The sequence below is a fragment of the Juglans regia genome, chromosome 16, assembly GCF_001411555.2.
Source record: "Juglans regia cultivar Chandler chromosome 16, Walnut 2.0, whole genome shotgun sequence".
Classification (NCBI taxonomy): domain Eukaryota; kingdom Viridiplantae; phylum Streptophyta; class Magnoliopsida; order Fagales; family Juglandaceae; genus Juglans; species Juglans regia.
The window spans coordinates 11,739,564-11,753,704 of NC_049916.1; the positions used below are offsets into that span (position 1 = coordinate 11,739,564).

The 14,141-nt window shown below is 41.0% G+C and overlaps 1 protein-coding gene across 1 annotated transcript; it reads right to left on the bottom strand.

Moving 5' to 3' along the window:
* Positions 1-1,652: 1,652 nt before the first annotated feature.
* LOC118344794 lies at positions 1,653-2,336 on the bottom strand. Its single transcript, XM_035686192.1, has one exon. It carries the CDS (start codon positions 2,334-2,336, stop codon positions 1,653-1,655), a length of 684 nt encoding a protein of 227 aa, XP_035542085.1.
* Between the last annotated feature and the right edge of the window lie 11,805 nt (positions 2,337-14,141).

Here is a 14,141-nt window from a genome sequence, read left to right on the forward strand (position 1 = left end):
ATTGAAGACCACAAGCTTCTCCATATGAAGGATGTTCCATGCCCAAGCTTTGCATCAACCATACTAACCTTCTTGAAATACTTCTCTTTCATGACCTTTGTCACCAAAGACTCCGGTTGTTTTAGCAATCTCCAGCATTGCTTTGCAAGCATTGCCTTATTAAAACACTCAAATTCTCGGAATCCCAGACCTCCATTGCATTTAGAAGCTCCCATGTTAGACCAACTCCTCCATTGAATCTTTTTTTCATTTTGTTTATGGCCCCACCAAAATCTTGACAAGAGGGAAGCTAGCTCCTTGCAAAGTTTTTGTGGAAGTCTGAAAACACTCATAGGAAATGTCGGGATAGCTTGCACTACAGCTTTTAATAAAATCTCTTTTCCAGCTTGTGAAAGAAATGAGTTCTTCCAGCTGCTCAATTTTGTCCACACTCTTTCCTTCACACTCCTAAAGGTATTATATCTTGATCTGCCCACCATGGCTGGTAGCCCAAGATATCTTTCATAACTGCCACAAATGGACACCCCAGCTACCCTCTTAATATTTGCTTTAGAAATACCAGCAGTGTTTGAGCTAAAGAACATTGAAGTTTTTTGCATGTTAAGACTCTGACCCGAAGCTTGCTCATACTTTTTCAATAATTTTTTTATTCTCAGCCATTCCTCTACCTTTGCTCTTCCAAAGATTACACAGTCGTCAGCAAACAGTAGGTGACTGATTCTAGTTCCCCCTCTTGACACATTCACTCCTCTTATTTCTCCTCTAGCATCCGCTGCATTAATCATTGAACTCAATCCTTCAGCACAAAGGATAAACAAATAAGGGGAAATGGGATCTCCTTGTCTTATCCCCCTCGTAGGCATTAGCTTCTTCCCAGGCTCCCCATTGATCAAGATTGAGTAAGACACTGAAGTAGTGCATCTCATAATCAGAGATATCCATTTGTCCCCAAATCCCATTTTTCTCATGATTCCCTCCAAATATCTCCACTCTATCCTATCATAAGCTTTGGAGATGTCTAATTTGAGAGCCATACTGCCAACTCTACCTTTTTGTCTAGTTTTCATTGTATGCAAGGTCTCATATGCTATCATTACATTATCCGTTATTAGTCTTCCCGGGATGAAAGCACTTTGATTGCTGGAAATGATGGCAGGCAGTATCTTCTTCAATCTATTTGCAAGAATCTTTGATGCAAGCTTGTATAACACATTACAAAGGCTTATAGGACGATAATCACTTGGTGCAGATGGGTTATTGACTTTTGGGATCAACGCTAAAAAAGTGTTATTCACATCTTCATTCAAATCTTGCTCCCCATTAAGGAAATCCAGCACTGCTCTACTTACCTCCTCTCCCACTATGCTCCAATATGCTTGATAAAAGCAAGCACCATATCCGTCAGGACCAGGGGATTTCAGAGATCCCATATGTTTTAGTGCTTCCTCGACCTCAATCTTAGTAAACTCCTTCTGTAGCTCTGTATTCATCACCTCAGTCACTCTTGGTTCTATCTCCTTCAGACATTCCTCAATTGCCTCTGTAGATGGTTGTGTGGTGCAGAATATGGACTTGAAATATTCATAAAAAACCTCTTCGATTCCTTCTTTATCTGTCACCATCCTCCCTGCAACATTTTTAACCTCCATTATCTAATTCTTTTTTCTTCTTTGAGTAGCACAAGAGTGGAAATATTTTGTGTTTTTGTCACCCAGCTGATACCATGCTTTCTTGGCTCTCTGCCGCCATTTGAGATCTTCCTGCCCCAGCAAAGCCCCCATCTCTTCTTGAAGTTTTCTTATTAGTTCAGCATTATGAGGCCCTTCACTTTCTTGTTCCCTTTTCAGCCATTCAGTTTTTTGCTTCAACAAATTTACCACCTCTTTATCTTTTGAATTACCCCACCTAATTAAAACTCCTTTGCATCCAATCAGCTTTCTTTGGATATTCCTAATCGGGTTTGGATCTGCATCAGCCCTCCTCCATGCCCTATCTACCACCCCAACACCCTCCTCATCCCTTATCCATTTTGCTTCAAATCTAAACACCCTTCTTCTCTTTCTATTCACTAAGAATTGCTGTCTCAAGTCAAGCATTAAGGCCATATGATCTGATTGGACTACATTCAGAGTCTCCACCACTCTATCACAAAAAAGTTCAGACCATTTTTGATTAGCTACAGCCCTATCGAGTCTCTCCTTAGTAAAAGTGTTGTCCATGTGCTTGTTGCTCCACGTGTATTTGTTTCCCTTCCACCCTAAATCAAATAGTCTATTATCATCCAAAGCTTTCCTAAAATCAGCCATCTGAGTCTCTGCCCTGGGTCTGCCCCCCATTTTTTCAGATTGACACAAAATCTCATTGAAATCTCCTATTACACACCAAGGTATTTCACAATCAGAATTTAATAATGATAATAGATCCCAAGTGTTTTTTCTTTTGCTCACCATTGGATGCCCATAGAAGCCTGAGAGCAGCCACGGCATTTTCTTCTCTTCACTCCTCACCATTGCATTAATATGATGTTGAGAATAGCTAAGAATTTCCACCTCTTTTTCCTTGCACCACAGCAATGCCAGCCCCCCTTTTCTCCCCATCGAGTCCACAACTAAACATCCCTCCCATCCCAGTCTCCTTTTAACTCCCTCAACCTTACTAGCTACTAGTTTTGTCTCCATCAAGAAGACTATATTGGGTGTCTTATCCTTCACCAGTAGGAGAAGGTTCTGAACTGTTCGGGGGTTCCCAAGCCCCCGACAGTTCCAACTAAGTATTTTCATTGTTGTTGGTGGAGCTGACTAGCAGCCTCCACCAACATCACATCATGTTTTGAAACTCCCTCCTCCATACATGCTTTCCCTTTTTTTGATGCTCCCTTACTGTTGTCTCCAGGTTTCTCGCTTCTCAGCTTGCGTTTTCCCCCCAAACAAGAACCTCGTGTATCCTTTGTAACTGCCCCTCTAGCCCTTCTTTTCCACCTTCTTCTCTCCTCTCCCCCAAAGTTTTCAGACATCTCCTTATCATGTTCTAGTTGCTGTAATCTAGTCACTACCCCACACTCCTCCACCGTCTTCCCACTTCTGCCTACCCCTTCAGTCCTCTCCCCTGTCCCAGAGTTTTTATCAAACACTTGATGTGCACCCTTTCCCTTCACTGCCTGCGACTCATTCCCCCCGTCTCCCAATTCCTTTTCTCCCAAAGACCCAATAGTATGATTAAACTCACCCTCACTCTCACTCATATTCCCGCTGATCTTATTGCTCGAAGACTCTGAAGATTTTCCCCTTCCCGAATAGCTAGCTCTAAGCCATACCCCATATTGAAGTTTATCATTATTACCTTCCGTCTCGAGACAGCCCTCACCCCCATGAAAGATCTTGCCGCATTTAAAGCACACTTTAGGGAGCTTCTCATAGCTCAACGGAATCCACAATTTGTTGCCCATTACATTAGCTATTCGACCCCTTGTAATTTTCTTTCTCAGGTCTATTTCTATCTTAACCCTTAGAAAGCTTCCCCATCCTATTCCATCCTCCCTTATATCCACACCTTTTACACTTCCAACCGTAGCTCCAATCTGCATTCCCACTTCTCTTGACATGCATGCTAAAGGTAGATTGTTTAGGTGTACCCAGAATTCCTCGAAATCAAAGTTCATTTTCTGCGGGGGGGTTAAGCCATCAAACAACTTCAAAACAAACAGTTGATTATCGAACAGCCACGGCTTCCCCTCCAGGACTCTCTCTCTATCCTTCTGGTTCTCGAACGATATAACAAACATGTTGGGCACAATATTATAGAACACAAAGGAGCCATTCAGTTTCCAGATTTTTTTCATAGTAGATCTGATCACCTCTTTGTTCACTTTTCGGTCAGATAGCAACTTCCCCACCAAGCTATTATTACCCTTATCCGTCCCCTTGATCATGAAATCTTCACTCACCTCAATCACTTCATTTTCCTCTTCCGTAAGCTTAAGTTTACCTCATCCTCTCTCCAGATCCTCCATTACCTCCTTACCCTAACTTCACTGGAATACAGTTAGAGCAGAGTCTTCCTCCCTCACTCGAAGAGTAAGCCGAGACTTTTTCCTTCACCTGTTCTTTCTCCACAGAGAGAGCTCAGAGAAGACTATTTTTCTGCTAATGATTTATTGATTTTCACTAATGGTGAGAAAAAGTCTTTGTAGGTGCTCTTGGAAACATTAAACAAGTACGAGTCATGGTTGGGGCAAAAAATAAGCAAAGAGAAGTCGACATTATTTTTTTCAGAAAAAATTTCAGTATCTAGAAGGCTATCCCTTCTTCGACTCACATGTTTTTTTGAAGGAAAATTTCCAGCTTGTTATCTTGGTGCGCCTCTGGTTGTTGGGAGATTGAATGCAAGGATGGTCGAAACATTAGTCATGAAGTTTCAGCACAAATTTGCCTGTTGGAAATTCAAGTTGCTCTCTTAGGGTGGGAGGTTAGTCCTTATTAAACATGTTTTAGCCAGCTTGCCTACTCATTTGCTTGAAGTGGTACATATGCCAAAGCTTGTCTTGAAAAATTGAATTCGATTTTAGCTTCCATTTTTTGGGGGAAGAACATGGCAGTCAAAGGTGGAAGGCTTGGAGTCGATATGGTGTAATCTTATTCCATAGAAGATGTCAGTGTGTATGTGGAAGGCATGATTTAATTCTCTACTTGTTGAGGAGAGGGTACAATTGGTGGGTGTTTCGTTGGCCTCAAGGTGTGTTTGTTGTTCCAGTGGATGGGTGGAAGATCAAGAACACGTTTTATGTAAGGGGACTATGGTGTCTGAAGTGTGGTGCCGTGTGGCTTGCTTGCTAGGCGTTCCGTGCGTGGCTTTTGAAAACTGGTGGTCGAGATGCAGATGTTGGTTCAGTTGTGCAAAGAAGTCGACGCAACATGGTGTTCTAATTGGGATCATGCCGACTTTGATTTCTTGGAGACTCTAGAAGTGGAGGTGTGACACGCGTATGCAGGGACGACATGATTCTTTGGAGACGATTTGGTGTTCAATCAAATTTTGGTTGCAGGTCTTTTCGTCCAAGCTGCTTAAGGTAAGAGCTTTATCTAATATAGATCGTGGTATTCTTTCTGAGTTGAGAATTTCGGTGAGGGAGGAGGTAGTAAATAGGCCAAAAATAGTTTCGTGGTGTAAACCACGAGAAGGGTGGGTGTAATTAAATGTGGATGGATCGTGTAGCAGAAATCCAGGTAGTTGTGGAGGGGGTGGGGTTATACAGGATGATAGAGGAAGATTTTTGGCGGCCTTCTCTACTAAATTTGGCTTTGGAACAAATAACAAAGCGGAGTTAAAGGGCTCTCAATTGTGGTTTAGTCCTTTATAAGGAGTTGGGATTCCAGAATATTGTGACTGAAAGTAATTAAGCATTAGTGGTTAATTGGCTTAGGAAAAAGGAGTGCACAGTGTGGTATCTATGGGGCTTTTGGGATGAAGTTATGCAGGGATTGAATGGTATTCAATACATGGTGACGCACCAATTTAGGGAGGGGAATAAAGTAGTTGATTTCCTCGTTAGGCAGGGCGAGAAGGGGATGGATTGTATTTATATGGACTCTATTGAATTGCCTCGTCATGCTCAAGGTTTGCTTCGGTTGGATTTTCTGGGTTTTGCTTAGTCATAGGTTGTGAGTAGTTTGTAGTCGTTTATGGGTCATAGTTGGTGTCCTTGTGTATTGATTTATTTGTTGGTTTGTTATTCCTTGGTCATAAGGTTGAGTTTGGTTGGACTTGTAACCACGGTTTCCCTCCACCATAAGCAAGAACTTATTAATAAATGCAGGGATGGGTCATTCTTGGACATGTGACCCTGACTCTTAACTTTAAAAAAAAACATGCATTCATAATAATGGCGAGGAATCACCCTCTTAAGTAAAATACAAGTATATAAGCATAGCAAGAAATCACCCTCTTAGGAATTACCCTCCTTGCAAAACTCAAGCATACATATATACCGCCGAGGCGAGGAATCCCCCTTTTCTCAAACATGTAAAACTCATCATATCACAACATATAGAATCTTATTACATAAATCTCATCATAAAGAATCTCATCGCATAAAATGCTAAGCAGAGGAAATCATTTCACCGTTCGACTCGGGGAATCATTCCCACCCAACCAATGGAGTCATGTGATTCCTATCATCCAACACACACTGAAATATACATGTTGTACCCAGGACACATTCTTCTTGGTCAATCAACTCGAAGACACTACACATGATATGCTCGGGGTATTCTCCTTCTCGTCTATCAGGTGAGAACACGAAAACGTTCATCCCAATCATCACGAGGCATTCTCCTTCCCATATGAAACTCAAGGGAACTCATCGAAGGAATGGTCTGGGGAATCCTCAACCTGTTCATATGATTGACGCAAGGTAAGATTCACTCACCTGAAATCACCACATCATCCATCCGGAACATTCACGCATCAAAATCCCAAATTGCAATGTAAAGATATTTATAAACCTGATTAAGGAAAATATTTTTTATTTCATGAACAAAAAGGGAAAGGTTATAGAATACGCAATGCAAATCCTATGACATATCCACAACATTTACCCCACATTTTCCAGCGCTATCTTAGAAGCTAATCTACATGAAAAAATACTATGGTGGCGATGGCGCTGCTCTTCCTCTCCTCTCCATCACACCCTTGAAGTTACTTGTTTTGTTTGAAGGTTCCACCTTTAAAGAAGACCCAACATTTCAAAATCTCAAAAGTGAGATTTGGCTTTTACCTTAAGTCGTTTATAGGGCGAGATCGTCAGGTGTTCTTCTAACGCCATTCTAACTTCTTATGTGCCTGAATAGGAGCCATTTAGTCTTAGTCGTCTATCTATAGGATGACAGAGATAGACTGAAGGGATAAGATACGCATGTTTCTGCTGCCTGCCTAGCATCCAATCTGCAGTCCTACCCCATGTACGGGTCTTCCACGCCGCACTGGACCATACCTTTGGGTTTAGACGATATGGCCTACAGAGTCATAGCCGCTTCCTGAATGTGACCTTTTAGCTGGAGTGTGAGCTTCTACGTATGACAATGATGTCCTGTGGTGCCTCATCCCTTGTGTAAAGGTTCAGACAAGGTTCCGAGGTGCCAAGGGTGTAGCCAGGTGGTCAACACCTAGGTTTTGATCAGATGAAGCATGCCTATCCAGATGTTTGTACACATGCAAGATATGGGTATAAGATAGCAGTGGAAAAGATAAAAGTTTAGTCGATAACAAGACCTTGCAATACCAGAGTTTAAAAGACATTTAAAATAATATTACTATCATTCCTTATCCATATCAATCTCAAAGTTACATATAACCCAAAAAGGTGACGGCAAACTGACTATAGTGGTCATCCCTTTCCAAAGCCTAGGTACAGTTCAACATAATGCATGGCGCCTATGATAGAGATAGACCTCCGTCTTTAGGGTTCAGGCGGGGTCGGCTCTCCTCCTCAAACATCAGTTCTAGCCCCAACTTTGCACCAAAGTCTATGGTTCCGAGAGTGAAATGATAGATAGGTTAGACAACCATGATAAAAACTGTTAATGAGAGATAATGCTCCTGAAGATGCAATGGAGATTCATGTAAATAGGAATGGGGCACATGCAGGCATGCAAAGAATCACCCTCAAAGGCATACATGAGTTCATAAAACATGGCGATGAATCACCTTCTTAGTTACACACACACACACACACACACACACACACACACACACACATATATAAGCATGGCTAGGAATCACCCAATACGAAGTTACTCTTTAGTACAAAGTTTTAAGGCATGAGTTCTACTTAAGCGAGGAATCACCATTCACTCAATTAGGTCAAATTCATAAAATCATATTGATTTCACTTGGAACAACTACCACCGCATAGAGGTTCGTCACATAGACATTTCATCGCTTGATGGGAAAATAGGAGATGAGTCACTTCACCACTCGATGTTGAGGAAATCCCTTCTACTCGATTGGCCTCGTGCAAGACAACTCACGTGTTTCCCAGCACAAGTCAACTCTCACACATAGACAACATGTTGCACCGGGGAATGTCTAACCCGCCAATTAACTCGATAACACCAACACATGATACGTTGGGAGATTCTACATCCTTACTATTAGGTGTGGCCAACACGATACCACCCAACCCCAATCATTTACGGGGAATCCCTCTACCCACTTAAAACTCGTGGCAACGTCTCGCGGGAATTGGCACGGGGAACTCTGTCCTACTGAAGGTTGATGCATGGTACACAACACTCACATAGAGATATAGATACACACTCCAGAAACCATGAATTAGCAAGAAAACAATCAAACACATTTAAAGACTCTAAAAATAGGAAATGAACATAAGATAAACATAATGCTCCAAAACATAATTATTTATGTCAGAAAGGGGGGAAGATTACAATAATGCAAATGCCTCTTACAAATAACATTCACCCCACATTTTCCTGTCCTGTCTTAGAAACTAACCTACCTCACAACATCGGGCTTACTACTCAATCGCATCACTCCCATCCTTATTTCCTCGACAGCTTTCGGCTACAGAAGGTTGTAGGTGTCTAAGATCTTGAAAGTGAGATTTTGTTCCAATGTCCAAACCCCTTATATAGGGTGGGATCGTCAGACGTCCTTATGACATATCTCTGACTCCAGGTATGCTTGAATAGAAGTCCTTATGACAAACAGTCAAGCCATGGTCCGAACTTCCCTTCAGCCTGCCAAGTCCTCATTCCGTCCTAGAATGAGGACCTTCCACGTGGCATAGGGCCAAACATTTGGGTTCAGATGATATGAATTCTTAAATTGTAATCCCTCCAGTAGATCCACTCTGGATGTGACCCTTGAATGGGGTGTGGGCTTCTGCATACAATGGTGCCACTAGCTTGAGCATCTTTTGTGTTGTTTAAAAAATCTCACATACTTGATCTGGCTTCTCTTAGGTCTTTACTCACCCAAGGAGACTAGCTATTGTCTCATAAGTGCCACTGGTCTATTCAGCTCCTCGTTCTTGCCTTCATGGCAGGCGACTTTTCTAGTTCACTTGCCATGGGACGAGACACTCATCTCCACCTTGCACTAGGGACATATCTGCCAAGATGTGTACAAGTTGCTTGCTCGCCCATATGTTGGACTAGTTGTACTTTGTAGCACCTGTAGCAACTTTCTCAGCCACACCAATTGAGTGTCCCTCAATGTTTCATTCCACCCAACTCCATTGATAATTTGTCCCCTTGAATTGGCGGAGTCCTCACATGCCCTCTAAGTGTTTCTGTGTTATCCCAGAAAGCTCGTCCATCCGCATGGGTCTTGTCCTTGACAGTTGCTAACCTTAGGCTCATACCTTGCTCTTCGTTTGAGCTACCAGCCTCTTTAGTTCCTCTTTCTCCCCTTTTACACTAGCCTTTCTCACCTTTGTGTTTGTTTGTCTGGCGTAGGATGAAAAATTCTTTGTTACACCCTGTGTTGAGATGTGTCTGTCAGGCTTTCTATATGGTGCACTCGTCTATTGTTTTGACTAGCTACACTTTGCATATGTTGCCTATAAATTTTTCACCATACCGATTAAGGAAGATCATCTTTGCCTTCCACTTACCAAGGAGAGGCTCTCTTCTTTTCCTTCCCTAAAGATGGTTTGTCCTCTTACGCTGGTGTAATCCACACATCCTCCCCTCCTTATTAGGAGTTTCATCCTTGAAATTTAGTAAGGACCATCTCTCAATATGACTTTCCAAGGGATGTTCACGAGGCAAGGAATTCTTCAATTCTCTAGTGACACTGCTTGATGCACGTCCCTTTCCTCATCTCAATCTGCCAATGAACCTTCACTATCCTTGACTAGGACAAGAGCTTCCTCCTCTTGCCAACTCCATCGGCTACTTGGGGTGCACCCGTCGGTTGTGCTTTCTTGCATCCTAGCTCATTCACTAGATTCGGCACCATAGGACCTTTGGTAAATCTCTACCCTCAGTGCATGATGCATATTACACATAACGTTTAACAATTAAGAATGCTTACATTGCCTAAATATTATAGGTTCGATTTAAAGCTTTGAGACAAGCACTATTAGCATCATTTACACAAGGATCAAGGTAAGTAATTGAGATAATGTTCGATGTAAAGTCTAAAGTGTAAATGTTTATGGTAGTAAATGTTTATTAAAGAATATATTTATGTATAACCTTCGTTTGAAGCCCTTTTTCTTGAACCCAATTTACAATGAAGGAGGTTTTATATGATTTTAGAACTGCATGAATGATGATGTGACTGAATAGTATATGGTATGACTATATATTTTTAAGGATTGAAAGGCAAGGAATGGTAAGGTTAAAAGAAAGAAAAGAAAATGAAAAATGTATGGCTGCATGTGTTTTATGAGGATAATGAATGAGCCATATGACAGTGAAGACATACCATAAGGTTGAGACGGATTGTGTAACAGCCCGCTAGAAATTCATTGGTGAAATTTCTATTGACTTTAGGAATCTCGTGAAAACCCCATAAGTTTTTACGTACCAATCAATCGCATAAGTTTTAGTCTGTCAATATAGTCAGTGTTATCACTCACTATGATGCTGGAAATATGAGTTTTATTTATTTGAGGTGGTTAGAAGTGTCAGACTGCATTATGGTCCACGCCATTAGACTCAGTGAATTATTTAGGATTTTATGGTGCAATAGGCTATTTTCATAATTCCGGACGAAACGTCAGTTGGAAATTGTGAAATTATTTTTATGGGCACTTCGAGATTGAATTTCGGTAAAATATTTTCACTATAGGTTAATATGAATATTTAGGAATTTTTAGTGCGAAGTTTAAGATTCACTTTTTCGGAGTGAATAGTAACCTCGATAAGCGCACTAATTGTAGTGTTTCAAAATTACAGTGTGGAATGTCCAAATTAGATTAGAGAAGTTTTATTTTGACACTTGGCAAGATCTTAGCCACACTTAGTGAATAATTTTAGACACTTGGCACCATGAGGAACGTTTGTTGAATTTGAAGGAATTAAGGTGTGAGATCATGTCACTTAAGCAAAACTTTGTTTCATCTGCTCAACCAAATGGTGGCAGACCAAAAAAGGTTTCAATCCTAGTGAAACCCTAAATGGTGAGAATCCAATTGAAAGCCCAAAAGTTTGGTTGAAACCGAAACCCTAAACGGCTTCCCAAATCATAAAGTTGGTCTTCAAACCCTTTCTAATCTGATTTCTAGCATTGTGTTTAATCACTTGATTAAATCACTTCCATATGCTATTAATCCTTCAAATTTGTGTTAGAACATCATTATCCAACCTTGTTAACCTTGAAAAATTGATTGGGCCAAGTGATATTGGATTTGGGCTTGATAGCAACCCAAACCCTCTTTAAACCCCAAAATTTAGGCCCACTCGGTTTAGGCCCATTAAGGCCCACGAAATTGGTCACCATTAGCATTGCTTCATGGCTAAGTATTGTACCCCCACTTGGCTGGCCAGATCTGTACAAGAAGGGCCTAGAAGGTTCTTGAAATACAAAGGTAAAAGGCCACCTCACTCTTTCACTCTTACACTCTACCTTGAGAAAAGATCTTGGACTGATTTTTATGAAAAGAAAAGGCCAACACTCAACCTTTCCTTCAGTCATATAACTTCCCATAACTTGTGTAAGAGGCTCTTCAGTCCACTTCCCACGAAAAGCAACTCTCCTTTAAACTTTTCCTTCAAAGAACACAAAAGACACTCTCGGACAGTTTTTCTTACCTCTTTTGAATGCCTGTTTCGAAGCTTTTTTAAGTGTTTCCTCGTAATGTTTCCTTCATGAAAGTTGTTTCTTTTGGACTCTAGTTTATGGGAATATCTTATTTGTTCCATTTGGAGATCATTTGATTAGTTAAAAGTTGTTTAGACCCCGGAAAGGTCATTCTGGGCGATAAACTGGAGAGTGTGTTATATTTTAGAGTTTTTGACCAAGCTAATGAATAGATCTTGGTCCGAAATTTTTATGGAGTACTGTTAAGATGTGTATATGATTATTGGTTGAGGATTTGTTGCATGATTAAAAGTTATGGTGAAATATTTTCTTAGATCTAGAAACTTAGAAACTGGAAGAGGAAAAACAATTTCTGTTTTGAGAAAGTTTAAATCTTTTATGGTTTAATCTTATACCAATGGCTTTGATATTTTTATTGGAAGATCCTAAGCATCTTATATACATGTCAGAATATTATTTTGAAGATATTTGTTATTAGTTTCGAAGATATGAAATTTTATGCAATGAGATATTTGGTTAGGCCAAAGTGATGATGTTCTTGGCTAAATTTATGTTTTGGGAGATGTTTAACCATCTGATCTTGAGTTTGAAGCTTGGATCTGTTTTAGGGCACCTTTGTAAACCATGTGACGTTTTGGTTTGAAGATCACATCTTTATAAGTCATGGATCAAGAGGTTGATCAAAACAAGTTAGAAACAAAAATCTGTTTTGATCATAACAAGTTCATGTTATGTTTCAAGTTCACGTTCATGCTATGTTTCAAGTCCATGTTATGTTTCAAGTCACATTCATGCTGTAACAACCTCAGTCCAGCCAAACTACTTTACAGAATGTTTTGGATTTATCGTTCGGGATTACGAATAAAAATTTTTAGAAGAGAGTTTGGGCCTAAGATTTTTTTAGTGGTATAAAATTTTTTTTATAGGTTGATAATTAGGTTTTAAATTTTTTAATGGATCAAGTGGATGTTCATCAAAAAAATTTAGGAGATAAGTGTTTTTATTTTAAGTTGAGTAGAGATCCAAAACTTTAGATAAAAGCAGTGCAATAATTTCGTTAAGAGCCCAGCCGTGAGATCGGGTTCAGATTTCATCGCACGGTGTCAAGCCATTGTTATTTCATGCACATTCATCCCTCCCTTTTTAATTAGGTTTGTTCTACTTTCTACTTATAGCTTATATATAAGTTTAAGTTTTCTCAACCCTAGACTTGTGCCGCTCGGTTCCCTCTTCACAGAAGACCTTTGTTTCTCTGCAAAAACACCAAACCGAAGCCTCGTTCAGCAGCCCAGCCACCCCATAGCCAGGCCAATGCGTCATTCTCTACCAAACTCAGTCCACGCAGCGGAACCTCAGCCACACAAAGCCCACCACTCAAGCCGTGCGCCACCACCCTCTCCGTGTAAACACCGCCTCTGTTGCACCACCGAAAAATAGAGGACCAGCCAAGCCATCCCGCCTCTGTTGCACCACCGAAAAACAAAGGACCAGCCAAGCCATCAGGTCGCTACTCACCGGACCCAGTCCACGCGGAACCTCAGCCATTGCACCGTAACACCTTTGCTTGGCCGCTGCTCAGCCTCACGAAACCGTGAGCCACCCCCCCATCTCACAGAAGACCCAACGGTTTGTCCCCTGTCTTAGCCACCCGAAACAGAGTTTCACCATTGAACCGCTGCACTTCACCGCACCACACCAGCCACTCCAAGCCATCACCACCTGCACGGAAGATGACGTCGGACACCCACAGACCACCTCAGCCCGTAACAACCCCCTCACGGTGATCGAGTACCCCTCTCGGTTACTCTCTCCTTTCTCTTCGCTCTCTCTCTCGTACTCCCTTCCGCTCATCTCTCTCTGCCTCTCTCTCACTTTTGCCGCCCAGCGTAGGCAGCTTTGCCACCGCACGCCGCCCCAGCTCAACAACCATGCCACCACGGTATTTCCAGCCCAGCCGTCGCACGCGGCCCCTAACTTCTCCTGGTGTAAGCCCTGCCGTAGTTACTTCTGTTATTTGTTTCTGTTATTTGTGTTTCTGTTTCCGTTCACTGCTAGTTTTGCCTCATAAGTTATATATATGTATGTATATATATGTAAATTGTTGATTAATAAATGAGTACTATTATCAGTTTACCTTAGTGTATGTACTAGATATATGTTTTCGAATGAGTGATATTTTTGGATTTATGTTTAAATGTGTTTTGTTTGAAGCCTCATAAAATAATTATTTTTGTGTAAATAATATTTTAATAATCATTTTATTGAGGTTTGTAATTATTTTAGTATTTGCTCGATTAAATCTCTTATCCGGTACGAATTCAACTAAGTGGATTTTGGTGGTTTTAGATAATGGT

Bases quoted from the DNA above. Each gene is read 5' to 3' on its own strand.
- LOC118344794 (XM_035686192.1), bottom strand. From the start codon at position 2,336: ATGGGGGGCAGACCCAGGGCAGAGACTCAGATGGCTGATTTTAGGAAA.